Genomic DNA, 26,335 nt, shown 5'->3' with positions numbered 1-26,335 from the left:
TAAATATTTTCAAATAAGACTGCTTGCTATAGTTTTCAGAAGTTTTGTTCTAATGACAATTTCTTTTAAAAATAAACCTTTTTACAAAGAAAACAGATTTCAAACATTAAACAACTGGTTTCTATGTGTTTTCTCTCTCTCTCTGTAGAATCCAAGATGACAGTCAAGCAACCCAGACAAGCCCTGGCTAGGGATAAAGTGAAGGCCACGGACCAGGCTAATCGCGGAGGAAAGTCGAGAAAGAACCAGACAGCTAGGGCTGAAACACAGGCAGAGAGGGGGACAGTCCTTGCTCCAAGGTCACAGACGTACAGCGGAGACATGCTAGAGAGAGGCAGCAGCGCCAGGATTGGCGGAGGAAAAAATCAAAGCAGAAAGAAAGCAGCCCTAAATTAAACACATTATTCCTCGAGGGCCAAGAGCAGGGTAATTATGAGCAGAGTGATGAAATTGGAGGACCCTAAGCTTAGGCTACAGCGACTCCACACCAGGTTTAGCCATATGGTCTAAATTAAAAGCAAAATTAAGTATCTTCATGGGTGAAATATTGTCAGAACAGGCAAGGGGTTCCCAAACTGTGGTTTGTGAATCACCATGGGGTCCATTCAGGTGGTTTGTGGGGTGAAGACAGGTGGTGCCACATTCATCACATTAAATATCCATATTGATTTTTAACTGTATTTTCATTGCTTCTTTTATTTCTTACAATGCATTTTTTTGTGCTACCATGTGAATTCTATGGAATACAATAAAATGCAACATATAATAAACAAAAGGAGAAATAAAATACACTTAAATACTGTACAGCATCTAGCACAGCACATTGCAATCAATGCAGCAAGCAGAAAAGACAATAAGTGGACTGCCAAGATGCCTGGCAATGTTCAGGAGGAGGTTTGTGGGAGGCAAGAGCAGGGGAGGAGCTTGGGGACTCCTGGAATAAGCTAAACCCAGGAAGCAGAGGGAGCTGGCTAAGTTAGCTGCACTTACATACCAATGGCTAACTTATACCACTGATTCCAACGGGGGCTTATACTGCATCCCATCCAAATATATAATTATACAAGGAGGAACCAGTTTGGAACACAGGATGCTGTCACACATTCTGTCACCCTTCAGAATGACCATCAATAGGTCTTGGGGCAATTCAACGCATAGGAACATAGGATGTTGCTTTACACTGAGTCAGACCACTGGCCCACCTGGATAGCTCAGTTGGTTAGAGCATGCTGCTGAAAACACCAAGGTTTCAGGTTCGATCCCTGTATGGGATGACTGCATATTCCTGCATTACAGGGGTTGGAGTTGGACTAGATAATCCTCAGAGTTCCTTCCAACTCTACAATTCTATGGATCAGCATTGTCTATTGTAGACACCAGGCTTGAGAGATCTAGTGTGCTTTACCTGGTACAAAAGATAAATATCTTTCAGAGCCCAGGAATTTATTTTGAGCTCCAAAACTGAACAGAGCTCACAAGTTTTCCTCTCCTGGAAACTTCCCCCTTTCTTTTTTTATTTTCTTTTGTTAGTTTCCTGAAGTCATTTTTGTTGGTATTGCTGCACAACTAAGAATCAGAAATCCTTGCTGATTTACTTCACAGCACCCAGATATCTACCAGTAGATCCTGATCCATCTTCTGGCCACCCCGATCTATATTGACTGGCAGCTGTTCTCCAGGGGTTCAGGCAGGAGTCCCTCCCAGCCCTTCCTGGAGAAGCCAGGGATTGAATTTGGGACCTTCTGTATGAAAAACCTTGTGCTCTGCTCCTGAGCCATGGCCCTTGGATCACAACTGGTCCCCAAGGATTACCCCACCCCCCTTTATTGCCCAAAACACACAAGAGAATTTCTACCATGGCTAAAGGCAATTTCACACATGCATGTTGATCATTTGATGACTGCCAAATTATAGGGGGGGGGCACTGATGGCTTGCCTGAGAGAATGGGCTGCCTTGCATTGCCTGCTACCATTTCAAAAGCACTGCTTTTCAAGAGTCAGTTCACACATCCAGTGGAGAGTCATCCAGCGACAAAAGGAGCCTGCCTCAACTAGCAGAACAGAACCCACTGCTGCAACCCAGAGAGAGGCTGAAAAGCATGCAAAGGCACACACAATTAATTTCTGCAGGACAGAGCCTGATGGAGCGCAGCCAGCAAGCAACACCAAAGAGGCGCCTCTGGGAAACTTAATTCAGGAGAAGAACATCTTTCTGCTAAACTAAATCCACCATTCATGGCAAAGGTGATATGAGAAAGGCAGGTCAAGGCATATTTTTCACACCGATATAGAACAAGGTCACTGTGCAATCTTCTGCCGCTTCGAGGTGACAGTCGAAGATGTGCTTTCAGAATCCCAGGGCAAACCTTTTCGCGTGCACCCTGCAATCTTATTTTAGAATTCTCTCTTTCGGGAAATATAGCTCTGCTCGTCACAACTCCCCTTTCATTTGCACCAGCCTGAAACTGAGAATGTGCGGTGTTACCCAAGATGGGTCCTGGCACACGAGGAGGAGAGAGGGGCTGCGCTTGCATCCAGAATATAACACGGGCTGCCGACGGCACACCACTGAGCATAACTCTGCTCACAGAAGCATGGAGTGGAAATAAACAAGGTTGCAATAGGCGCCTTTTTGCCAAGTGGAGATGCTCACAGCTGTGCAACCACAATGAGCTGTGTGCAAGTATTGGAGGCTTTCAGAACCTCATGGGATTTTCGGCAACGGCAGCTCTAGGGAAAAGGAGGAGGACACAGTCCAACGCTCAGGTGACACCCTCAGCCACTTTGTGGCATTTCAAGAAGAAACCATTTGAGCTACTGATGCAAATGGGGCCAGAGAGCGTGAAACTGAATGCATGTACTCTGTTGTTGCTCTCATCTTCTCAATTTAAATGCCAGGCATAGAAGCATCTGTTCTGAAGAAGGCCAAATGAACTACAAACTCAAACAAGCAGCCACACAATCCCTTGATCATCAGGCCATGGCAGGCGAACTGCAACCCATCACAGATACCGGTATTTAATTATGGTGTTTTGCTTTTCTTTTGCTCATGCGCTTCATTGGTATGCTGTGCTCCCCCTCCCACCTTGAGAATGCCCCAGGAGGTCCCCAGGTGCCTCTCCATTTAGATGCTGACTAGACTCAGAACGGCTGGGCTTCCGTGCTGCTTCTGCTGCATCATCATAGATCTTCAGGCCATGTTCTAATAAAAAGAGCTGCCAGCAACCAGTGCTTCACAAGGACCATATTTTGAACAGAGATAAGGGACAAGAGAGCTGCAGCTTTGGCTCTGACCCACCTTTGGCTCCAACTCATTCCTGAATTGCAGGAGGTTGGACTAGACGACCCTTTGGGTCCCTTACAACTCTATAATTCTATGATTCCCACTACTGCAGAGCAGTCTTTGGTGTTCTCCAGATGTTGCTGGAGTCCCGCTATTATAGCACATTACCACTCACTGGGGTTGATGGGAATTGTAGTCCAAACAGCACCAGGAGGACTCCAGGTTTACGTCTGGCACACTCCTATTTCCATGTACTGGGGTGGGGAGGGGTGCAAGATCCTGTGGCCTCAAGGTATTTCATCAGCTGAGATGGAGCTGCCCTACGCCTGGTAAAAGTACTAATTTCAAAAACAACTAGTTTCCTCCCCCGTGGCCTGACCCTCCAAAGGCACCACCTCAGCTCATCCCTTGGCAAAGCACATGGCTGCTACCTGCGGCCCACGAAAACTGCTTTGGGAAACCCCCACCTAGTCATCAAGCCAAATGGAGAATAGGCACAAGCCACTGGACAGCCTGCAAGCCGCCCCCCCCTCCGCCTTTTCAGATGTTGGCTGTGATGCTCCTGCTCCTGCAAAGGGAGGCAGAAGTACCCTTCATCTCGTATGCTGGAATTACCATTCTACTCACAGCAGGTCACTGACATCCTCCAACCCTCCAGCGCAGTGTCTTGAAACAGAGAAAGAAAAAGCCAGCAGAAAAAGAAAGAAAAAACACACGACCAGACAACTTGCAGCCTGCCAAGCTGCCCGCATCTGCTTATTGCTCCCTATTTCTGGTTAGAAATGCTTACTTATTTGAAGCCTATTTTATAGAACTAATAAACCGTCGGAAATTTTAAAATAACTCGCGTTCTTGTATGAAACGATCACAGCTGTGCTACCTAATTCCACAGGACGCTGCCTGGAGAGACATTTCCATAGAATGCCAATAAGCAATTGCTGTAAACACCCAGATGGCTGATTTTTATCACCGGATGCAGAGGCTTCGGCTCACAATGCGGCTCTCCTCTTTATCGCTCAACAGCCGCGGCAAAACGCAGCCGCCTCCTCACTGGAAATGTCAGGCTCCTGAAGTCAAGGGGAAGGAGTGCAGGGTGACAAGTGCCGCCCCTCACTTGCTCACCTACCCCCTTCCCTGGACTGTCCTCTCCCCACAAAGTCCCATGGCCCAGTCCCAGGGATAATGGAAATTACAAAACAACGAGGTTTTCATGTTCCATGACCCTATGTATGTGTAAACTGCTGCATGGGGTGAACGAGATGATCCTTGTGGGATTCTTTCGACTGTACAATTCTGTGATTCCATGTATACATGCAAGAGACAGCAGGGGCAGGTAAGAGTGCACAGGGCTGAAAAGAAAAACAAAACAGGCCAAGGTGGGTCCCTTTTGGCAATGCACTGAACTCTTTGTTGCCATTCCAGACATACAGGGCTTACACTATGGAGATGCAGGCACAGGATAACATCTCTGCCTTTGTGCACAGAACACCAGGGCCGTGAAAGCTTTCCAACATCAAACCTCAAGCTTAGGATGCATGCCCTACTATCCACACACACACCGCAAATCTCCACGAAATGGGTTCAAAGTAGGTGTGAAGGAGAGGCAACTGACCTCAGGCAAAGTAGGATGATACACAAGGAGTCACTTCCAAAAGAACCCCCCCCCACCTCCATGTCCATTTTAATATGTAATTTAGAAACATGGAAAGCGAGTAGAATGTTTGGTTGAGGCAAGGAAGCCGGGACTTCTCTGCACCTGCCTGTCTGCTTCATCCTGCCCTCACTCCCTCACACAAACTCTTGTCTTTCAGCTTCCACTCATCTCCACGGCCTCAGACGGCCAACTCCCATATCCCAAGAGGAGGTGTATTTGGCGGAGTGCACTGGAACCACTTCCCCCTCAAAACAACAACAACAAGTGGCTAGTCTCCATTAAATAGTTGGTAAGGTACTATGCCGTTTTGGAGCATTTATAACCAGGCATAGTACTAAAGGCAAAAACACACAATTATACGTCACATCCATATATATTATCTATATATTATGAGGATTACTGTTTAACATGCTTATATGCCGCTTTTTGTCAAAAGTGGCCTCAAAGCAGTTTTAAATAAATAAATAAATAAATAAATAAATTACAAATCACATAATACAGTTAAGATAACAGTGAAATATCAGCAGCACCTACATCAAGAATAAAACCACCGTATTAAGCCACACATGTGACCTGTGCATGGCTGGTTCCTGACCCTCCCCCAACTTCACAAAAGAGCCTGTACGCAAGAAAAAGGGAGGCATCCACCCAGCTTGGCAGTTCCACGGCTGCATTCCTTTCAATTGTTCTCGTGCCTCGGCAGAGCCTGGTGGATTGCTCCCTTAACAGTTTTAATTTAATTTTCCAGCGATAACACTGTTGGAGCAGAAGAGAGAAAGGCTGCCATAAAAGAAAAGAATTAAATTATATACTGTAAAACGGTTTGCATCCCCGGGGAGCGAGCAGGGAACAAACAGTTGTTCGGAAGAAAGAGAGATGTCGATAGATAAACCTTTGTGTTCTTACAACGAGTAGCCTCTCATTACCATTGCTGTGCTGTGGAGACAGGAAGGGGAAAAAATATTTAAACCTGGGCCTTGAGGAAGGTCTGGAGGGCATGAGGCAGGCCATTGGGGCTGATGGAAGCACAATCATGCTGGTGGCAAATGATGGGATTCCCAGTCCAAAACCATCTAGAAGGCACCAAGCTGATGACAGCCAATATCAGTTTCACCCACATCAGCCAAACTATAGCTTGGTTTTAAGAGGACAAGCCTCTGGTTCACAGAGACTTCATCTACCTTCATCTACTTCTACTACCTACGTCCTGGTTTGATCAAACCACAGTTTCTTGTTACATCTGAAACAATTTTTTGAAACTGTCCTCCAAACCAGAATGCAACCCGTGGTTTGAAGCTGGCTGGGCCACCTTACTCAGGAGGCAAGCACAAATCTTGCTTGCTGGTGAAGGTGGAATGTGCAGCTAGAGTCTGATCGTACCAGAAAGCAGCAGAAACTGAACGTTCATGAGGAGTAGGGGAGGGGAAGGGCATGCTCATGGGACTTGCCCCCAAAGCACCATGGTTTGGCTGAACTGAACCATTGCTTTGGTTAAATGTTTGCTTGCCTTCTGATGCTGACCTCAGCAGAGGCAAGACAAAAGGTACCCTGGACAGCTCCTTGAGTTCTGCATGAAAGCAGAGCTTCAGGTGCAGTTAATTCTCAACTTGCAGCTCTGTTCCTCCTTCACTTAGAGCAGACACCCCCAAACTAAGCCTCCAGATGTTTTGGGGCTACAATTCCCATCATCCCTGACCACTGGTCCTGTTAGCCAGGGATGATGGGAACTGTAGTCCCAAAACATCTGGAGGGCCGAGTTTGGGGATGCCTGACTTAGAGGTACTCTTTGCTGAAAGGGCACCAGCCTCTCTCTTCCATTGGTCATTTACTCCAGTAGAGAGGGGAGACTCTAGTTGCATGGAGCCTTCTGAGATGGACTGCTCTGAGTCAGAGGTGGGCAATGTGATGTCCTTGGGTCAGAGGTGTACTGGCTCCTTAGGCTCTCCTTGCCCACCTCCAGCATGACACAAGCAGAGCCTGGCAAGTTCTTAGTTGGAAAAGCACCTAGAAAACTCATCATCATATCCACCTCTAATTGTGCAACGAGTCAGACAGGAAGATGAAAGGGCAGCTACCCCATGCTGGGCTAGGTGACAAAGGTATTTTGAGACATGTTTTATTTTTGCAGTCAGGAAAAGAGGGTGGGGAATAAAACGCTCAGTTTTTTTTGTTGGAATTGCTTGGAACCTGAGACAAGTAAGGGCCCTTGCTTTCTACAAACCCTGGACTCCAAAACATGGTGCCTTCTATTTAGTTGCAGAGTTAAAACCAGACACTTGCAGAGCACACCACCTGGTGAATTAGATGCCCTCGGGCCTTTCACCCTTCTACAATTCCACATAAGAGTTTAAGAATATGATCAACGTGGGAAAGTAAGGAGTTTTCAGCTACCTGGGAATCTCAGCTTGTATCGTAAGAAAAGGAAATTACAAATACAGCTTGGGAAACAAGGGAGAACTGCCTGCTAAAACCTCAAAAGCCAGTGGGACAGAGGCCAAAGGTGGCCCCCAGGGATTCCAGCTGAGACTTCATTGCTTCTGCACACAAACTAGCAGAAACCAATATGCAAAATTAAGCAGCGTGATTTATGTGGGTAACAGAATCCAAAATTTGGGGTCAACAGCACACAGATTCCTTTTTTTTTGGTTGTTGTTCCAATAATGTTTAACCCATCTTCAACACCCAAGGGAGAGAAAGCACAAGGAGGAAAAGAAAAAACAAGGATATGTTTCAGTGTCTAAAATCACAGAGTCACTGCCAGCACCTGCCTGCTCCATGGTTTAGAATGCCAGGGGGAAAGGGACACATGTGTGACACTGGCAAAAATACACTTCAGATCCTTTGGGGCAGGAATCATCTAGGAAAAGGGAAACCATGTGTGGGTCCCAATACTAACAGTTGCCTTGCAGTTTACCCAAATACGATGGTCCCAGCATTATCTTTTTCTCCTCCTCTGACTGGTTGCTTTGATACAGGGCACAGGCAGTGGGAGTCTTTACCAGACTTGCTACCCAGAGCCATCTAACACAAGCCCTTCTGCATCCAAAGCATGTGTCCTGCCACTGAACTATGGCCGCTCCTCCAGGACAGGGTACCTTTCCAAGGATGCTAACTCCCAACCAAGGAGTGCTGTCTCACTCTATTTACAGAAGAGAAGGTGTGCTCATTCATATTGGCCAGAAACAAATGCTCCCTGCATGTGATTGTGTTTTATACTACTCGAGAGGGTTGGGTGGGACTAGAGATAAAAGGACAAGCATATCCAGCTCAGCCAAGGATTAAGAAAAGTTGTCAAAAACAGTAGGGCAAGAATTCCCCTGCAAAGGTTCCACCTCCATCAGCCACACCCAGGGTAGATCTGACCACCCTACTGTCAGTGTTTACGTCAGATTCCTTAGGCCCAAAAGGAAATGGCCTTTAGGCTGCCCTAGAATCCAGACAGCCTCTTGGCACTGCAAAGGTTTGGGTGCTATGATAAGGCATAGAAACTTCTATTGGACAGCAACAATGGAGCAGGTTTGGAAGTGCTTTTAAGTACCTAATAGAGAAAACAACCCGACACATCATTTTAGTGTACACAGAAATGATACACAAGAAGTTCATAACCAATTCACCACACCACAACTGGAGTTAAAAAAATAAAAATAAAAGAGCAGAACGCTTACGACAATGATGGATATAAAGCACCAGCTGTTCAGGGGGGAAGAGGGGGGGCAGATAATGAAAAGGAAAGGAAAGCCACATCTGAAAGACACTTTTTATTTGGGCAAGCTTTTAGCCGCAGGGAATCTGCATTGGTGTTGTGTTATTTCAGCTACATGTTTATATCTGCAATATATTTGGCATTTTATACAACTGTTATCTTTTAGCATGCTGCACAATGCTCCAACTTGAAGATACGACCAAATATGAATATAAAAATACATTCCATAGTTTGAGAGAAGACTTTGAAGAGAGGAAATGCCGCTGTGTTCATCAGCCCCGCCTGAGAAAGCTCAAGAATCTTTGCACCAGGCCACTGTCCAAAACAATGTGACAATCGTTTAAAAAGCCAGGCAGTTACTGATCTGTAGCCCATCTTGATCCAGGGAGGCTCAAGGTAAAGCTCGGCCCAGGGGCTTTAGAAGGTTAGAGATGTTTGGCACCGATTTGAGTCTTAATGCTGGAGCGCTTCAAGACACATTAGTGCACCTAGACGCTGCAACTAACTGCGAGCACAGCTAGGAGGCTAGATCAAGAAATCTGGGCCTTGAAACAAGGGCATATCAGGGTTTGAGACAAGATCCGGCTCAGTGAACCATTGTGAGCCTGGGAGCCTGACTCTCTGCGTGCCACGATCCAGCTCATGCCACTGGACTTTGAAGTCCTGAAGTAAAAGCTGCATGCCCCCCACCGTCTCAATAGTTACAACCATGACCCTACATACCACAAGGACTGGGGTGATGGGGATGCAAGCCCCAGCTCTGTATCCCCCCCCCCCCACACTCCACTACTGTCTATTCTAATTGGCAGCAGCCCTCCAGAGGTCTGGTGTGTTCTGCTGAAGATGCTAGGGAATGAATTTGGGGCCTTTGGCATAGAAAGCAGGTCCTCAGTCACCAAGCTAGGTGCCATCCAAGACCCAGTTAAGCCAGTATGCCAAGAGACTGGGCACACTGGCCCAAGGGATGCAACTGCAGCTCTGCAGCATGTGACTAGGGGCTGCATTTGATCCGGGGCAGAGGGAAGAGCGAGAAGATTGGCAGATGGCTGTAAGTAGGAGTTTTACAAACCAACACTGCACCTACACAAATCCATGGCACACCTGGGAAAGGGTCTCCCTGCATTGCTGCTTCTGGCTGACATTTTGACAGCTTTAAAATACACAAGCCCGAAACACGAAAGTGCCTGGGTTTATTGGTTCTTGAGCTGGGAGCAGCTTCATCGATGACGGCTGTTTGTCTGAGAGCATAATTAAGTTATTTCGAAAATGGGCCCTCGCTGTGCCTCTGGAGAGATTCCAAAGTTTCTGCACTTGTTTTGAAATTCTGAGTTGCTGCTGGAAGGTTCCTGTGACTTGGCACGGCTGGGTACTTTTCCTGCTTTGACACCTCCCAGCTCGACTTGGGGGGCATCCTGGGCTGCAACGCTGCTGCAGAGCAGCAGGCAGTGGAGAATGCTGATCCAAGAACCGTGAGGTTTCACTCAAAAGCTCTCAATGCACGTCCACCATTCTGTTCTCCATTCTTAATGCCCAACCATTCCTGCCTGTGGCCTCTATGCTTCCAGCTCTGCTCCTCTTCATACAGTACTGGCTCCTACACCTGGAACTCCGCCCCTCAATACCTAACTTCATGGTGTGATCCCCTATCTCACAGTCTCAAAACCTACATTGTCTGTAACTTAACCTCCCCCCCCTTTTTTTTGCCTAACTGCTTCATCCTTATCCCCAACCAAAAATGCATTGGCTTACTCACATTTAAACCTTGGTAATCCCAACCCTCCCTTCTGTTGTTTTCCTTTGCTTCTGGACACTTACTAGAGAGCAGGCATGTGGTGCTACTTGGGGAGGAATATGAAGGCCGCGTTGCAGAGTCAGGAGGCAGCATTCACATCATGGCGGTTGAGCTTCTCCAGGACCAAGTGTGTGCCCTTCTGGAAGCCTCATCTCACCTTTCATGCATTTGTCCATTAAGGAAGTATAATAACTATGACCACAACATCAACCTAGACGCAGACACACACACACACAAGCTCCCAGCACCTGCTATCTCAGGAACACTTCCTCCAGGCCAAGAGGGCACTCTAGCCTTTTACCTTGGGGTTAGTCCGCTGCTGAAGCCTCCTCTCTTCCCTCTCTCTCTGCAAACGCTCAAATTCCTCCCTGATCTCAGCAGGTGTCCTCCTCCTTTCCACCACCTGCAGGAGAAGGAATCAAGCATTTAGAGTTTATTTGGCAGCAGGACAGCCAGCAAACAAACAAACAAACAAACAAACAAGTGTGGGGCGTTTAATCAGAGATGCAACTGGAAACGCTCGAGGGCTTTTAATTCTCTATAGACAGGCAGGCCCAGAAGGGCTGTTTCCTTTCTTCACGCTGCAACATTCTCTCTCTTTCTGTGTCGTTCCCTCCTAGACAAAGGCACAGAGCTTTTATTGTTTTATTTAGAGTTACCAGTTACACTCCTGGCGCCCGGCTTCGTAAAAACAAATGCACGCAATATGAGACCCTGGCAACCCTAGCAGGGAGCCCACACAAAACATGACGTCCCTTGAACTGACAGTGTACCAGCATAATATAACAAAACAAGAAGCGCCATTCCGAAGAGAGATAACTGCTCAGTGCAGGATATCCAGGGCACCCAGATAAATGAATTGCAAGCAGTAAGTTGAGGTTCTTTAGTTTCCTGAGAATCCATCTAACACCAGCAACTTTTTTTCCAGGCCATAAATGGCAAAGCAGGCACAAATTACAATAATGGCAGCACACCAGTGCGTTCAAACATGAGGTTGCTTTGCTGAAGCTCAACAGTCAGTTCCTGGATGGGAAACCACCACATGTCCCTAAATGCAACACCCTATGTTCTAGCATGGAAGGAAGGTAGGGTATAAATGTAAGTGAATCAAAGGCCAGCGGCACAAGGCCAATTTCACAGGCACCAAGGTTTTTGCACTTGTGATAACAATCCTCACTTTTTAGAGTATTTTAAAGAAGAAAGTATCATAACTCAGTGGCAGAGCATCTGCTTTGCATGCAGAATGTCCCAGGCTTAACCCCTGGCATCTCCAGGTAGGATTGGAGGGGAAATCCTGCCTGAAACTCTGAAGAACTGCTGCCAGTTGGTGTGTAGACAATACTGAGCTACACATACATACCGTCTAAGGCAGTTTCCGATGTTCAAAGTGATTCATCTACATTTTCTCAGGAATCTGTACAACCCCACAAGTGACATCAATACTATCTTCCCCCAATATTGCAGATGTGGCATGCCTGTGGTGGCTGCTGCTGCTGGGGCTTGTCTAAAGGGACCAAGTGAGTTGATGGCAAAGGTTAAATTTGAAGTGGTGACTTCTGGAATCAGTCTTTGAGTTGTATCCAAGGCTAGCCCTACACAGAGTAGGCCCATTGAAGTTAATTGATACAACTAAGCTTAGGTCCATTAGTTTCAATGATTCTGAGTAGAATTTGGTTGGATACAACCCTTAGTTACTACACAGGAGTAACTCTCCAAACATTTACCTATAAGACTGTCTAACCTAGCTGTTTCTTAAGACAGCAACCAAGGCCACAACAGCTTTATTTGACAGGTGGAGTTTTGCCTTTCCTAAGGAAGGCGCTGCATTCTGAGTGCATGGAAATATGATTTCCCCCGGAACAGAAACATTTCCTTGGCTGCAGAGGCCACCAACTCTGAAGACAGGTTGTAGCAGAAACTTTAAGAGGCCTGAGTTTGGGGAAGAAATCACATCCACTCTCCCTACCCCCCAATACCAGGTTCTAAAACTATTTGATGGAAACGAGGGGATTAAATCAGCCGAGTCTGGCAAGGCCAGAAGGGGTGAGATTTGTTGTGGAGAATCCGAACCGCTTAACCTCTGCAAACCTGAATTAATGACTTTAAATTACTTTATCTCTGACATTCCTTGTGGCAGGAGGAAGCAAAAAAAATGGCTCTAAGGATCTCCATTCACTCAATTTCTAGGCATCAGATTATAGAGCAAGTTGCTCATTCCAAACACATCTGACAGGGCTAACTGCAAGGTCAAGAACACCTGCCCCTTGGCATCCCAATGAGGCCAGCAAGAGCTTGATCCGTCTTCTGTGTTCAATGCAGTGGTTTTACTGGATACTTTTAAAAAACAGGCTTTCGATTTGTTCTTATTTGTTACATGTTGTATCTGGGTCCGTTCTCCAAAAGTGGCTTTTTCACCTCTCAGACACCATGTGAGCTAAGCAAGCCTGAGAGGGAGGTTTGCTGTAAGCCAAACAGACACAACCTGGGTTATCTGCACACAAACCAGGGGCCACATCCTTTGTCTATCATCACCATTGTTTACTGCCTCAACAGCTAGGCATAGATTCAAGTCTGTCCACTAGCTTACAATCTAAACGGCATCAGACTGGGAGCGGGGGCTGTTAGTATGCTACTGAAAACTAGCGAGGGAAAAATGCCAGATTATAATTGCAAGTTTTTAAAGGGTGAGGAAATGTAAAGACAACTTAACAAAGCTTTGAAACTGTTACATGCAATATTTAAGAAACACTTCCAGTATTCTGAGTGTGACTATTTTTGCTGCTACTACTGTTCTGTCATTTTATGATAAATCGTATTATCAGCGTAGCATTCCTTTTGGTGTATTATTGTTGCAATTTGTTTCCATACATACGTATTCTCTATTCTGAGACCTTGAGGTGAAGGGTAGATTGCAAGTGCTTCAAATAAAAAGGAAGAAGAGTTTGGATTTGATATCCCGCTTTATCACTACCCTAAGGAGTCTCAAAGCGGCTCACAATCTCCTTTCCCTTCCTCCCCCACAACAAACACTCTGTGAGGTGAGTGGAGCTGAGAGACTTCCAAGAAGTGTGACTAACCCAAGGTCACCCAGCAGCTGCATGTGGAGGAGCAGAGACGCGAACCCGGTTCCCCAGATTACGAGTCTACCACTCTTAACCACTACACCTATGGAAATAATAAGATCCAGAATTCGCTCCCACAAGATGCAGTGCTAGCCGCAAGCATGGATGCTCTTAAAAGGGGGTTAGACAAATCTGTGGAGAATAAGGACTAGATGGGCCCTTGGCCTTATTCGGAAGCAAGGCTCTTCTTGGGTTCTCATGAGATTTCCTGCTCATTGTTCAGATGGTATCGCCACCCAAGTTTTGTTCCCGCAACTACATTCCCCTCTCTTCACGCCTTCACTTTAAGCTCCTTTTATGTACTTGGCAGTATCTCCACATCCAATGCTTGTCTAGAACAACCTTCTCTCTCTGTTGGTTCCTCTCTGGAGCCTTTGCTATACAGGGCCCAAACTTCTTGACCAGACTAAAACAGTACTCTCAACTGGACTCCCCCTGTGCCCTTTTCTCTCTTCCTGATTGATGCTCTCTCCCTTTCCTCCCCCAAAGCTGCTAATTTTAAATAGTTAACTTTCAAATTATGTACGACACTTAGCAATTTCAGGAACTTAGTCGATAATAATGATAGGTACCAGCCCAAATGCTCTCAAAGGCAAGGGGATCAAGAGTGAGTGGCTAATAAGCCATAATAGATACCACCACCCCAGGCTCCTCTCACACAGCCCTGGTGCTGCTCCACGCATACCCCTTCCTCACCACTTCCCTTTCACCAGCAACTATACCAACATTGACAGAAAAGAAGCAAAAGGCAAGAAAACTTGAGGGCTCTGAGCACAGCAGTATAGGAAGCTGCCTTATACTGAATCAGATCACTGGTTCACCTAACTCAGTATTGTCTACACCAACTGGCAGTGGTTCTCCAAAGTTTCAGGCAGCAGTCTCTCCCAGCCCTATCAGGAGATGCCAGGAATTGAACCTGGGCCCTTCTGCATGCAAGGCAGATTCTCTAACCCTGAGCTCTGTCCCTCCCCTACAGAGAATACTGGCAGATGTTTTAAAAAGTAACACCAAATGCCTCCCCCAGAGTGAAAGCTATTACTGAAGTAGGGCAGGATCTATATTAAACAATTCATCCTGCAGCTGCAGGAACACAGAACCAGCCTTGATGGTAGCTCCATAAAACAAGCTCTGCTGGTTAGGTTTGGCATCGGAGTATGAGTCATGCGATGAAGCTTGTTTTTATCTATGGGGCACTATTCCTGTACAGTATAACATCTCTGAGTGAATATGGAGGGAGGGAGGCTCTTTTTGTACCTAACAACAAAGACAGTGAAGTCAACAGGTGCTTTTTTATCACCATTAGATGTTAGGCTATGACCCTGATGAATGAGAACCCGAGCAGCCAACTCTGCCTTTAACCACGCTTCCAGTTTCTTAAAATGCTTGCTTTCGTATCCACTTTCCATCACATAGCTGAGGGAATACAGGCTGTTTAGGATGCGTTTGCACGTAGGTGTGTAAAGTTGCCTCTTTGCACTCCTAACCAATGGTCAACTTCCTAGGATAACAGGGGGTGTTGCGGGATTGATGTACTCTCTGTGGCCAAGCTCCGCTCCGGGGAGTTGGAAGCCTCTCTATCCGCAGCACCGCATTTCCAGGCTCAGAGTGACTGTACCCCCAAACCAAGGGTAAAACAAACACTGCTTCAACACACTCAATGGGGCAGAGGGAAAGAATGACCAATTGAGCAGTGGCGGGTTTTGATTTCTTCTGTTGTTTAAACACCACAGCATTGCCACACTGAAGAAACTCAAAAGTCACTTCTCAGTTAATGTTGGATCAGCTTGATGTCCAAGTTGGAGAGCAGGAAAGGATTTTCCATTGGACAGAGAAGGTATCCTGAGTAACATGGGCATAGAAGTCTTTGCATGCACCCGCAGTTTGTCACGTATAGCCCAGACAACACCAGTGAAAGTGGCTGGGAGGATTCTGAGAGTGAACAACTTGCAGGTCCTATCTGGCTGCAATGGTCTTACCTCCCATCCTTCCATTTCGAGGCCTCTCTTTCCATATATGTCATAGATGGCTCTTGTCTGTGGGTCACTGAGCACTGAAAATCAAAACCAAAACATGTTCAGAGCATGCAGCAGTCAAAGCAGATTTCAGACAGAAGTACATGTACACGCGTGCGTACACACACACACACACACACACACACTTTCCAGCACCTTCCAAATACATTTTCAGGAAACCTAAAACCAAGCCATCAAGCACACATTCCACAAAGACAACGTGGCCACCTCAAGCGCACTTCCAAATATGACTATGTGACACACCTCTTTGCAAACCTAGATTTACATTTTTAAATGCATGCACCTAGAAAACAAGCTGGGAGGCCGAACCTCTTTGTAGGAGAATGCCAAGCGCGTTTCTAGAACAGATTTTTCAAAGCACAACTCTTGGAATGCAAAGGGTTGAGGATTTCCCCCTACACAAACATCACCCATTTCAAGGTCTCTGCTGGATTTCCCTCCCGCTTTTCCAAGTGTGTTCCCATGCATCACAAGGCCTAATTAAGAACGCTGTAAACGATTCCGCCCACGTCCAAGCCTAATGGGAGGAAAGGAATGCTGACCATTCAGAAAACACCAGAACCAAATTTCTTTAGCTAATCTCTAGGATTTAATAAGAAATCATTTATTCACCATTTCACTTTAGCTTCCCTTTGGGCCAAACCGCTGGGCGACGAGAAATGCGGGTACTGCAGTTTTTCTACTGGGGTGGGGGTAGAATCCTGCAAGCTCCTAATTCACTTAAGTTTCAGTTACTTCTCCCCAAATTTCAAAAAATGCTGCAAACAAACTATCAATAATTCAGACGCATGCAAGATTCATTCAACCAAACCCAGATAACAGAATATAATCAAAAGGGCAACAGTTTCGATGAAAGACGGAGCGGAAACACACACAGCCCATCTGCCTGTGACTGCAGAGCTGAGAATCTGGAGAGATTGCATTATCTTGACTATGCAGATTTATCACCCAACACACTCCAGAGTTTCCTGATGGCTATTAACATCTAATTTTTTTGGCAACAACCCCCACCCCCGGCAAACTGAGATAAGAGATAAGCTTTTACAGCAGATTGGGGGAAAGTCTTTATTTCGGAGAGGAACATCTTCTTCTATACTTAGTTAAGTCTAATTATAGGAGAATTGCATGCCAAGCATAGCAAACAGCATCTCGAGTGAATTATAGCCCATACTTTCGCTGGTGGAAGAAATTCTCATCTCCCCTGTAATCCTTCATGGGAAGCAAAACCAGCCTGATGAGAAGCACTTACAGTTACGACTGCTTCAGATGACTATTTCAGTGCTGACACAGTTGGATTTTTTTACATTTCCTTTCCACATCATGAACTTCTATTTTTTGTGCAGAGCAAAATAAGAAACAAAAACTAAAGGAAAAAAAACCCAATGCCCCTATTCTGCAATTACACATCGTCCCTGCATCTGCCACCAAAAAAGCTCACCAAGGAATCTGGTACTCACAAGGCAGCTCTAGATAAGGAAAGAAGGATGCAGTTGCAGTTGCACACAACTGGGAGTCAGTGGGGTGGGCAGACTATGTTGTAACACCAAGTGGAAATCTGGGTAACCTTGGAGGCCTCCTCCAACCTCAGTTCTGCTGCCTGTCTAACAGAAAGATCTCACCTTGCAAAGGGTTCCAATGTCCTTGCTGAGCATGCTCGGCTGACTGCTTACAACAGGGGTGTGGAATTGGATCTGAACAGGGGACCAGAGCATTAAATCCCCTATCCCCTTGCAGACCACACTTCAGCAGGAGGGTGCGGTCACCCAGTTGGCAACCACTGGCATGACATCAGGCGGCCTGTTCAACTCATGTGGTTTGAAACTCTGCAAGCCCTGACTTGAGCAGATTGCTAGAGCCTGCAAAGTACTGAGAGTGATAGTGGGTGCTGCTAAAAGGCAGTGCCTGCAATCCCCTTTCTGGTCCACCTGTCAGAAATCACACAGGTTGCAAAGTTTAGGGCAGGTGGCAGTCATTCAGCCACAACAACCTCATGGACCATGTTCGATTTACGCACCAGAGCCTCCCTGCCCGTGGCTTGCAGCAAATCCCAGAAGAGCAGGCGTGCTAGTCCTGTTACAGTCAGCACAAACATGAATTCTGCAACACCTTAAAGACTTAAGAGATCCACTGAGGCACCAGCTTTTGTGGAATAGAGTCTGCTTGGCCACTCAAGGCTGCCATCAGCACCTATTGCAATGATCTCCAATTGGTGCCAAGACATGGAAGGGTGTAACAGGAAAACCAGTGTGGTGCAGCTGACAAAAGCATTGGACTTTTAACCTTACAATAGCCCTATAGAGCAGGGGTCAGCAAACTTTTTCAGCAGGGGGCTGGGCCACTGTCCCTCAGACCTTGTGTGGGGCCGGACTATATTTTTTTGGGGGGGGAATGAATGAATTCCTATGCCCCACAAATAACCCAGAGATGCATTTTAAATAAAAGGACACATTCTACTCATGTAAAAACATGCTGATTCCCGGACTGTCCGCAGGTCGGATTTAGAAGGTGATTGGGGCAGATCCGGCCCCTGGGCCTTAATTTGCCTACCCATGCTACAGAATATGACATTTATGTTCTCTGCACCAAGCTGCTGGAAGGAAGGTGGGGTGCCAAAGAATATATAAATATACCTGTCTTTGGACTATACTTGTCCAGTGCTTTCAGTTTTATAAAAACTGTCCCAGGACCTCAGAAGGGGGCTTGGGACATGAAGCCTCCCTTGGACCAGGGAGATATACTTTTGATGCATAAACACACAGTTCTGGGGTGGTCAAGAGAAAACCACATGATTTGAAGGGTGGTGTCCTTAGCAATCTGTCAAGCAACAGAGGGATTAGTACAGGAAGTGGCCATTTTTTGTGTGTTCGATTGGCACATGACCGCCAATGTACAGTGGTACCTCGACTTACGAATTTAATCCGTTCCAAATGCACATTTGTAGGTCGAAAAATTCGTAAGTCAAAAAAAGCAATTTTCCCATAGGAATGCATTGGAAATGAAAAATTCGGAAAAATTCAAGTAAAAAGTCGAGTAAACCGCATCTAAAATTCGTAAGTCGAGTAAACCCCATCTAAAACCGCCAGCGGATGTCCTTTAGATGTCGAAAAATTCGTAGGTGTGCGGGCACTTTTTTCATTCGTAAGTCGAAAAATTCGTATGTCAAGTAATTCGTAAGTCGAGGTACCACCGTACATGCTTTTTCCAGCCCTTGAAGGGGACAGAAGGGGGTGGGCTTATGCGCGCTCCACCAGCATGCGCAAAGACTCGGAATAAAACCCCTGTGCAAATGGGGAGTTGCCCATATAGCAAGGGAACAAGGATGAAAGATCCCTGGGAAAAGTTGGTGTTTCCTCACCCTGCTTACTCTACGCTCTTGAAATTCAGCTGAAGATCTCCTGGGAAATGCTGCTCCCTGGCCCACAGAGCAAAAAGTCCTCCACCAATTTGATGCATTCTGACACAGACTGCCTCCTATCAACCATGTGTGTTGAGATTCTGTCCCATAATGACCAAATGTTGGTTCATGTGCTGTAGAGGATCGCTCATCCTACATATGGAAGCCTCAGAGCTGCTGGATTGGCGAGTGGTATGAGGAAGGCAGCTGACTGTGCAAGTTAGCAGCATCTCTGTTCAAGTACTGAATGGCCCCACCAAGCTGAAAGCTAAAATCTGGCTGCTGTACAGAGAGGTTATACTGGAAGTTGCCTAGAGAAGCATGCTTCTTCAGTCTTACTCCTGGCTTTCTAGTCTAGTTTGCTACTAGAAAAGATGATTGGCTTGCTGGCATTCAGAGGTGGTCACTTCAAAACCCTTCCATGCCATACTCATAGAATAAGACTCCGTGGTCAGAATCTTTATTGGCTTGTTAGTGTATATCCTTGGGACCCCCCCCCCCCAAAAAAAACCAAATATATGTTCACTCATAGGAACATACTGAATCGGGCCAATGCTTCATATAGCTCAGTATGGACTACACTGACTGGCATCAGCTCTCTGGGGTTTCAGGCAGGTTTCTCTCCCAGCCCGACCTGGAGATGCCAGGAACCGAACCTGAGACCCTTCACATGTAGTAGATGCTCTGCCACTGAGCTACAGCCCTTCCAACGACTCATTTGTCAAAAACTGATAGTCTAGGTATTGATTCTCTCATATGAAAATGGCAAAATCCAGCTACTGCCTTTAACAGCAAAAAAGACTCGCTGTCTGGATTCCAAGCTAGAAAATCCATTGGCAGCTGCTGAGCCGAGGATGGCTGTGAATCTCCAGCATCCACTGACCTTCATAAGCCTGATGGAGAAGGTTGAAGAGCTGCTCGGCCTGCCTCTTGAGCTCTGGGTCCCTGTGCTTGTCAGGATGGTACAGCATACACAGCCTACGGTAGGCAGCTTTCAGCTCTTCCTGAGAGGCCTGCGAGAAGAAAAGAAATCCAATTATAGCACAATCAATGCAGTTAAGCCGCTATCATCTCAAAAATCTGCCCAGAAACGGGAACCCATCAGACGCACTCTGGCGCGTTCTGTTCTGCAGATCGGGAAGCATAATGAAGCTGTGATTTGCTAGGGCCGCTTCTCTTGGCATGGTGCAAGAAACCACCAGTCTGGGGCATTAATAATCATAATTTATGTAGCACAGTTCAAGCATTCAAAGCACTTACAATTATCTCAGTATTCCTTACAACAGCCTCCTAGAAGCTGAGCCAGCCAGGACTCTGGATAAAAGTGCCATCAGCATGCATGGGGCTTTACAAAGCACAAGGCAACAGGGCTCTGCCCCGGGAAACATAAAATATAAAGTAATTGTGCTACTATAATGCTGTTCTTTTGTTTTATTCTAGTTTATAATTTAAAACCAGTTTTATATCTTTGCAAGCCATTTTGCATGCACCTGGTTCTAAAAAAGCAGGCTATAATTAACAACGATGTATTATTATTATTTATGAATAAGAGAAGAATGAAGGCAAAGGTAAACAGGAGGAAAATGTGTCTTTGCTTCAGTTGCATGTATTTAATGTTTCTTCCAAGTGGCAATGGAGATTCAGACGTTGTGCTGGTTCAGGGGCCTCATAACCTTTATGGTCCTTGTGCCACAGAAGGGGACACTGGAGGGGTAAGGGCCCTGCTTGAGGCATGTTTGTGAACAGTCTCTTGCCTGTGGCAACCAAGATTCACCTCCAAAACTCCTAATGGCTGCACCCAAGAGGCTTCATATAAATGTAAAACAGCATTGGGGACATGGGGACAAAATTGTACCTTGTAGTGCATCACAGCATGAAGACTGTGGAGCTGAAACACAGTCTCTCAGTGCTACTCTCTGGAAAAGACCCTCTAGGTAGGAGTGGAACCAGTGTAAAACAGTGTCCCCTGATACCCATCCCACAGAACCAGTCCAGGAGGATGTCTTGGTCTAGTATCAAAATCCGTGGAGAAAGACAAAGAAGCAGAAATGCATTACCCCTGTCCCACTCTCTATACAGGTTATCCATCCAGGTAACCAAGGCTGATTCAATTCCAAAACAGCACCTGAATGCAGAATGAAGCGGATTCAGGTACCATATTTTTCATTACAGGTAGGTAGCCGTGTTGGTCTGCCATAGTCAAAACAAAATAAAAAAATTCCTTCCAGTAGCACCTTAGAGACCAACCAAGTTTGTTCTTGGTATGAGCTTTTGTGTGCACTGTGATCAGCAGTGGCGGGCAGGCGGGTGAGCGACTGGCGGAAGTGACCTCCCCCACCCCCCAAAAGAGCTAAACAATTTAATTTCTTAATTTTGGTTTAAAAAACAACAACAGGGGTCGTCTTATACATGGGGGCGTGTTATACACGGAAAAATACGGTAATTCCTCCAGGAACTCACTGCTTGGCCACCACCTTACCCAAGAAAGGGGTATTTATTATGGGTAGTAATTGTTATAAACCACAGGATCCAGGGTGGGTTTCTTCAGAAGCGGGCGCACCACCCACCATCTGCTTAAGGGGAGCGGCACCACTCCCTCATGTCAATAAGCCTTCATCGTACCCTGGGCCCATCTGGTCAACCATTCCTGACAGGCTTTTACTAGCCAGGATGGGCAGGGGTTAAGAGAGCAAGAAGCCGGTAGCATCATTGCAAGAATGTTGCTTACATTATCAGGCCAAGTAAAGTGACACTGATTCCTCGGTGAAGGCACTGCATTGGACACTTCAACTGGAGTTGCAACAGCAGTAACATCTAAGGCGCTATGGGGATGGGAGGAACTCAGCAAAGGCAGATTTGCTAGCCTTCAAGGTGAAGGCAAGGGTGCAAACTCTGGAACTAAAAAGAATGCCTATTTGTTACAAAACACCAAGCCAAATTCCTTGAAATTCACCATGATTACCCACAGGAGCAAAAGAGAGGTTTACGAGGTTGAATGATTAACTTGCAAAGATGGGGGCATATCTTTCTTCAACACACAAATGCATTTTAACAATATACTTTCAAAGGCCTTCTGCCTGCTCCTTTTGATCAATGCAGAGGTTTGTCCAGCTGTTTAGCTCGGAAACAAAAGGTCAGGGTGCTTCACATATAAGGCTAAGCCTCTCGCTCATGAACAAACACAGCGTATCAGCAAAAAACTGCAGTTTTTAATACATAAAGTAGGATTTGAGCCATTTCTGGTGACAAACAGGAATTGAGAGATTTCTTCTGTTTCTTATTCATGCGTCTTGGTTCAATGACAAAGGAATTGGACAGACCTACCTGGCTCCTGAGAACGCATTGCCTGGTGAAGGAGTCATCCTTCCTGAGCAACTGCTGTCTCTTTCCACTCTCTTGGTTATTAGAATTAAAGTAGATGAGAAGGGAGTGGAATTTCGAGCTCGGCAATGACCTTCTTTAATCAAATTAGTGATAAATGGCTTAATGTGCTATTGATTAAGTAATAGAAATGAGCAGTTCCATTTTTCACAAATATCATGTTCAATAAAATGTTAGATTGGGCCTTTCATCATAAGTGAATCACTAAGGTCATTGGTTCAATATTTCAAGAGTGATAACCTCTCTCCAGCCACCGCAGAAAATACTGACAACATTTCAAATTCTAATGAGATACATAAGTCACTAATAATGATATTTTAAGTTACATTCTTATTACTTAAACTTGGGGCAAAATTAAGAGGCACGCCATCATGCTATTCGGGGGATTAAACTCATTCATTTCACATCTCAATCATCCAGTTACATCTTCACAGCATGTAAATCTATTACAGATTAAATGGCCATATACTAGCAAATTGCCAGAGACAGGTTTTAGACATCCTTCTCTTCCCCTTCCCCAGGCCCATAAAGTTTAGTGACCTATTATTCTCAGATTAGCCAGTGCTCTGAAGAGCTGAATTTGCCCTATAAGAAGCTAGGTACAACATATGGAAACAAAGGCCTACAAAGGCAATGGAGAATTTCTCAATTTCAGCCCCAAAGTAAATTTAGTTATCTAGCAGAACTGGCTTTTGAAAGCCTCCAGAGAGCTCTGCTGAGAGTCCCTCAAGCCCTTAAGGGGACAGGAAAAGGACACCTGGGCATGGCTTGCTGCAACTACAGTAACCCTGCAACTTACATCCATTTAACTTGTGCATATTCAGCTTTACAGACTTGGCAAAAAAAAAAAAGTAAAAGCAGTGGAAACGAGGCAGGAAAAAAGACTTTGGCAATCCCACCCGCCACTGGACCTAATACGTTTTGACTATATGTGATTTTTGCTTCAGCTGTGATCCTGGGAACGTAACCTCTGTGTAAGTTGTAGACTTACTGCAAGATAGCTGAAAATTCATCTCAAAACCAGCCTTCCCAACCTGATACCTTTTGGAAAAAAATTCCAATCAGCTTGGCCTTGCTACCTAGGGCTGATGGGAGTTGTAGTCCAAAGTATCTGGTTGGCTTCAGGTTGAGGAAGACTTTTTAGAAGCATATGTATCAGCCAGTTTTTTCAGTTACACTAGGGCAAGATTTAAGGGAAGAAGCAGGGCTATGCTGAGTCTGGATCACCTAAGTGGCTCCCATTGGGATCTATGGAGAAAATGGTTGCATTCTGAGACAAAGTCAAAACAGAGCACTGGAACAAACACAGCTTCAACAACAATGGCATCTCAAGCACATTCACATCATGCAATCATAAGAGGGGAAATAAAGTGCTGAAGGTCATTTTGCTAGCATATGTTCTGCTCAATTCTGGAGGAGAACAAAAAAACCCTTTAACTCTATTTCAGTGAGCAATAGAGAATTACCACTAAAACTCAAATATAGCTGGTACCTAACCTCTAGGAAGGAGGGACGCGGGTGGCACTGTGGGTTAAACCACAGAGCCTAGGGTTTGCCGATCAGAAGGTCAGCGGTTTGAATCCCCGCGACGGCGTGAGCTCCCGTTGCTCGGTCCCTGCTCTTGCCAACCTAGCTATTCAAAAGCACATCAAAGTGCAAGTAGATAAATAGGTACCGCTCCGGCGGGAAGGTAAACGGCGTTTCCGTGCACTGCTCTGGTTCGCCAGAAGCAGCTTAGTCATGCTGGCCACATGATCTGGAAGCTTTATGCCGGCTCCCTTGGCCAATAAAGCGAGATGAGCACTGCAACCCCAGAGTCATCCGTGACTGGACCTAACGGTCAGGGGTCCCTTTAACTTTACCTTTACCCTCTAGGAAGCTGGCAACAATCCATCTTGGTGCTTCACCACATTGCTGGAGGGGCTGCCCTACACCCGGTACTCCTCTGCTCTCGGCATTTCTCCTGCAGAATCAAGTTGACTCAACCTCTGAGATCTAAAGCCACATTGTGATTCAGGATAGACCTTGTCAGCAAGTGACTGTAATCTGTTGAGTACTACATGGTACTGCTGAGTACTGTGAAGAAGGCTGTCTTCACAGCACTCATCAGGGAGATTCCACAGTAGTTGTTGCAGTCATGGTAGTCACCTTTGTTCTTGTAGAAGGTCACAATGCTGGAGTCGGGCATGTCTTGTGGCACGGATCCTAATTTCTAACATTGCAAGAGAAGGCCGTAGAGGTGTATCATGAGGGAAGATGGCTTTCAGCAGTTCTGCTGGGATTCCGTCCTGTCCTGGGACTTTCCCACATTCCAGAGAGTTGATGGCATTCTTCAGCTCATTGAGGGAGGGGCATCCAGCTCTTCCAAGACAGGCAGAGACTGGATATTGTCGATTGTGGTGTCAGAAACATGTTTTCCCACGGTTACAGCTCTTGATAGTGCTCATCACTTCATCTGTTTGCTGTGGTCTGTGATGATCTCTCCCAACAAGGTTTTCAGTGGTAGTTTTTCTGACTGTTGGTCCAAAGACTTTCTTCATGGCTTTGTACATTTTGCAGGTATTGCCACTGTCAGCAGCAAGTTGAATGCTCTGACACAGCTTTAGCCAACAGTCATTGGCACACTGTCTGGCAAATCACTGAGCATTGTTCCTTGCCTTTCTCAGTGCAGCAAGCATCTTCTCGCAGGGCACATGCTTGTAGCTCACAAGAGCCTCGTGCTTTGCAGCAATAACAGGCTCCATGTCCTTAATGCCAGCCTCAAACCAGTCAGGGATCTGCTGCTCTCTTTTGCTGAAGACATAGCTGTGTTGTAGGTTGCCTCTTTGATGTGGTTCCACCTTACGTCAATGCTATCTCTAAAGTAGTTCAGTACAGTTGTGCTTGTTCAACAGAATCAGAGCAGCACTCACAAAGTTCGTGTATGACTGTTCTGGCAATGCAGTATAGGTCCTCTTCGGCTGAATAAGAATCTTCTTGCCACCAGGGAGTGAATCCGTGTCACTGTTGACACTCTGGTAGCTCCATGTGACACCAACATAGCTTAGTGCCAATTGCCTGGTGACAATCAAGTCCAGCTGGTGCCAGTGGCCTGACCTTGTCTCCAGGATGCTGTTTTGCCTTGGTAGAGAAGAATGTGTTCATGAAGCAGAGGCTATGGTACGAGCACAGCTCAAGCAGCCTTTGTCAGTTCACATTCATAGTTGTCCCATGTGTGACCTTTGTTTCCAATTCTGGAATTAAAATCTCCCAGCAGTAATAGGTGTTCTCAAGCTGGGACCCACCTGGCAGCTTGGTCTAGTGCCTCACAGAATTGGTCCTTGATCTGTATATCAGAGCATATAGTGGAAGTGTAAATGCTCCAGAAGTTAAGTGGACCAGTGTGGCTGAGAGACAGAGAGGATGCCCTCAGTCGGCAATTCTATCATAGACAAAAGTGAGTTTCTCACAGCAATGCTTATAGCTTGAATTTGTGGTTCTTCTGAGGCCTCCTTGCCAGAAGGTGTGTTTCTTCTCTGCCATTAAACATGAGTCTTGTCTCCTGTAGAATGGCAATGTCAATGCTGTGTGTTTTCAGCTCACAGTCAATGATGGTCGTCTTCCATGAGTCATTGACTTGCAGCAAATCGGTGGGCAAGCCAGGACACATGGCCATGATGTTCCAGCTTGCTAGGTGAAAGGTTTTTTTTTTTTTTTTTTTTTGGCTGGTGCAGTGGTTTGATTCACTCATTGAGTGATACTCTGAGCTCTAAGCACCCATTGATGCAGACAGACAGTGGTGGGTCAGCACCTTATTGACCGGAGGCTGCCCAGCTTAAGGTGGGCAAAGTGTTAGAAACTGAGATATGAAAGCTAGGAGCTAAATGATACCTTAATCCTAGGTTGTGGGCATAACAAAGGAATGTCTAGGTGCACTTTTAATAACAAGACTACAAAGCTGAAAATGAATGAACTGCAGCTAAAATATTATGCT

At 45.9% G+C, this 26,335-nt stretch overlaps 1 protein-coding gene across 3 annotated transcripts in view; it reads right to left on the bottom strand.

Moving 5' to 3' along the window:
* Positions 1–26,335, bottom strand: part of DNAJC11 (DnaJ heat shock protein family (Hsp40) member C11) — a 53,668-nt gene that overhangs the window by 20,979 nt on the left and 6,354 nt on the right. For 2 of the 3 annotated variants that reach the window (XM_033156535.1, XM_033156536.1), the window contains exons 2-4: positions 19,865–19,994; positions 15,531–15,604; positions 10,734–10,835 (exon numbers count right to left, since the gene is read on the bottom strand). In XM_033156535.1, the coding sequence (XP_033012426.1) occupies positions 10,734–10,835; positions 15,531–15,604; positions 19,865–19,994 (306 nt within the window). Of the gene's footprint in view, positions 1–10,733; positions 10,836–15,530; positions 15,605–19,864; positions 19,995–26,335 lie in introns of those variants that run through there. The other variant, XM_033156537.1, reaches the window with a different exon arrangement.

This window comes from Lacerta agilis, chromosome 8 (genome assembly GCF_009819535.1).
Source record: "Lacerta agilis isolate rLacAgi1 chromosome 8, rLacAgi1.pri, whole genome shotgun sequence".
Lineage (NCBI taxonomy): Eukaryota > Metazoa > Chordata > Lepidosauria > Squamata > Lacertidae > Lacerta > Lacerta agilis.
This window is presented reverse-complemented; position numbering and strand designations above follow the sequence as displayed.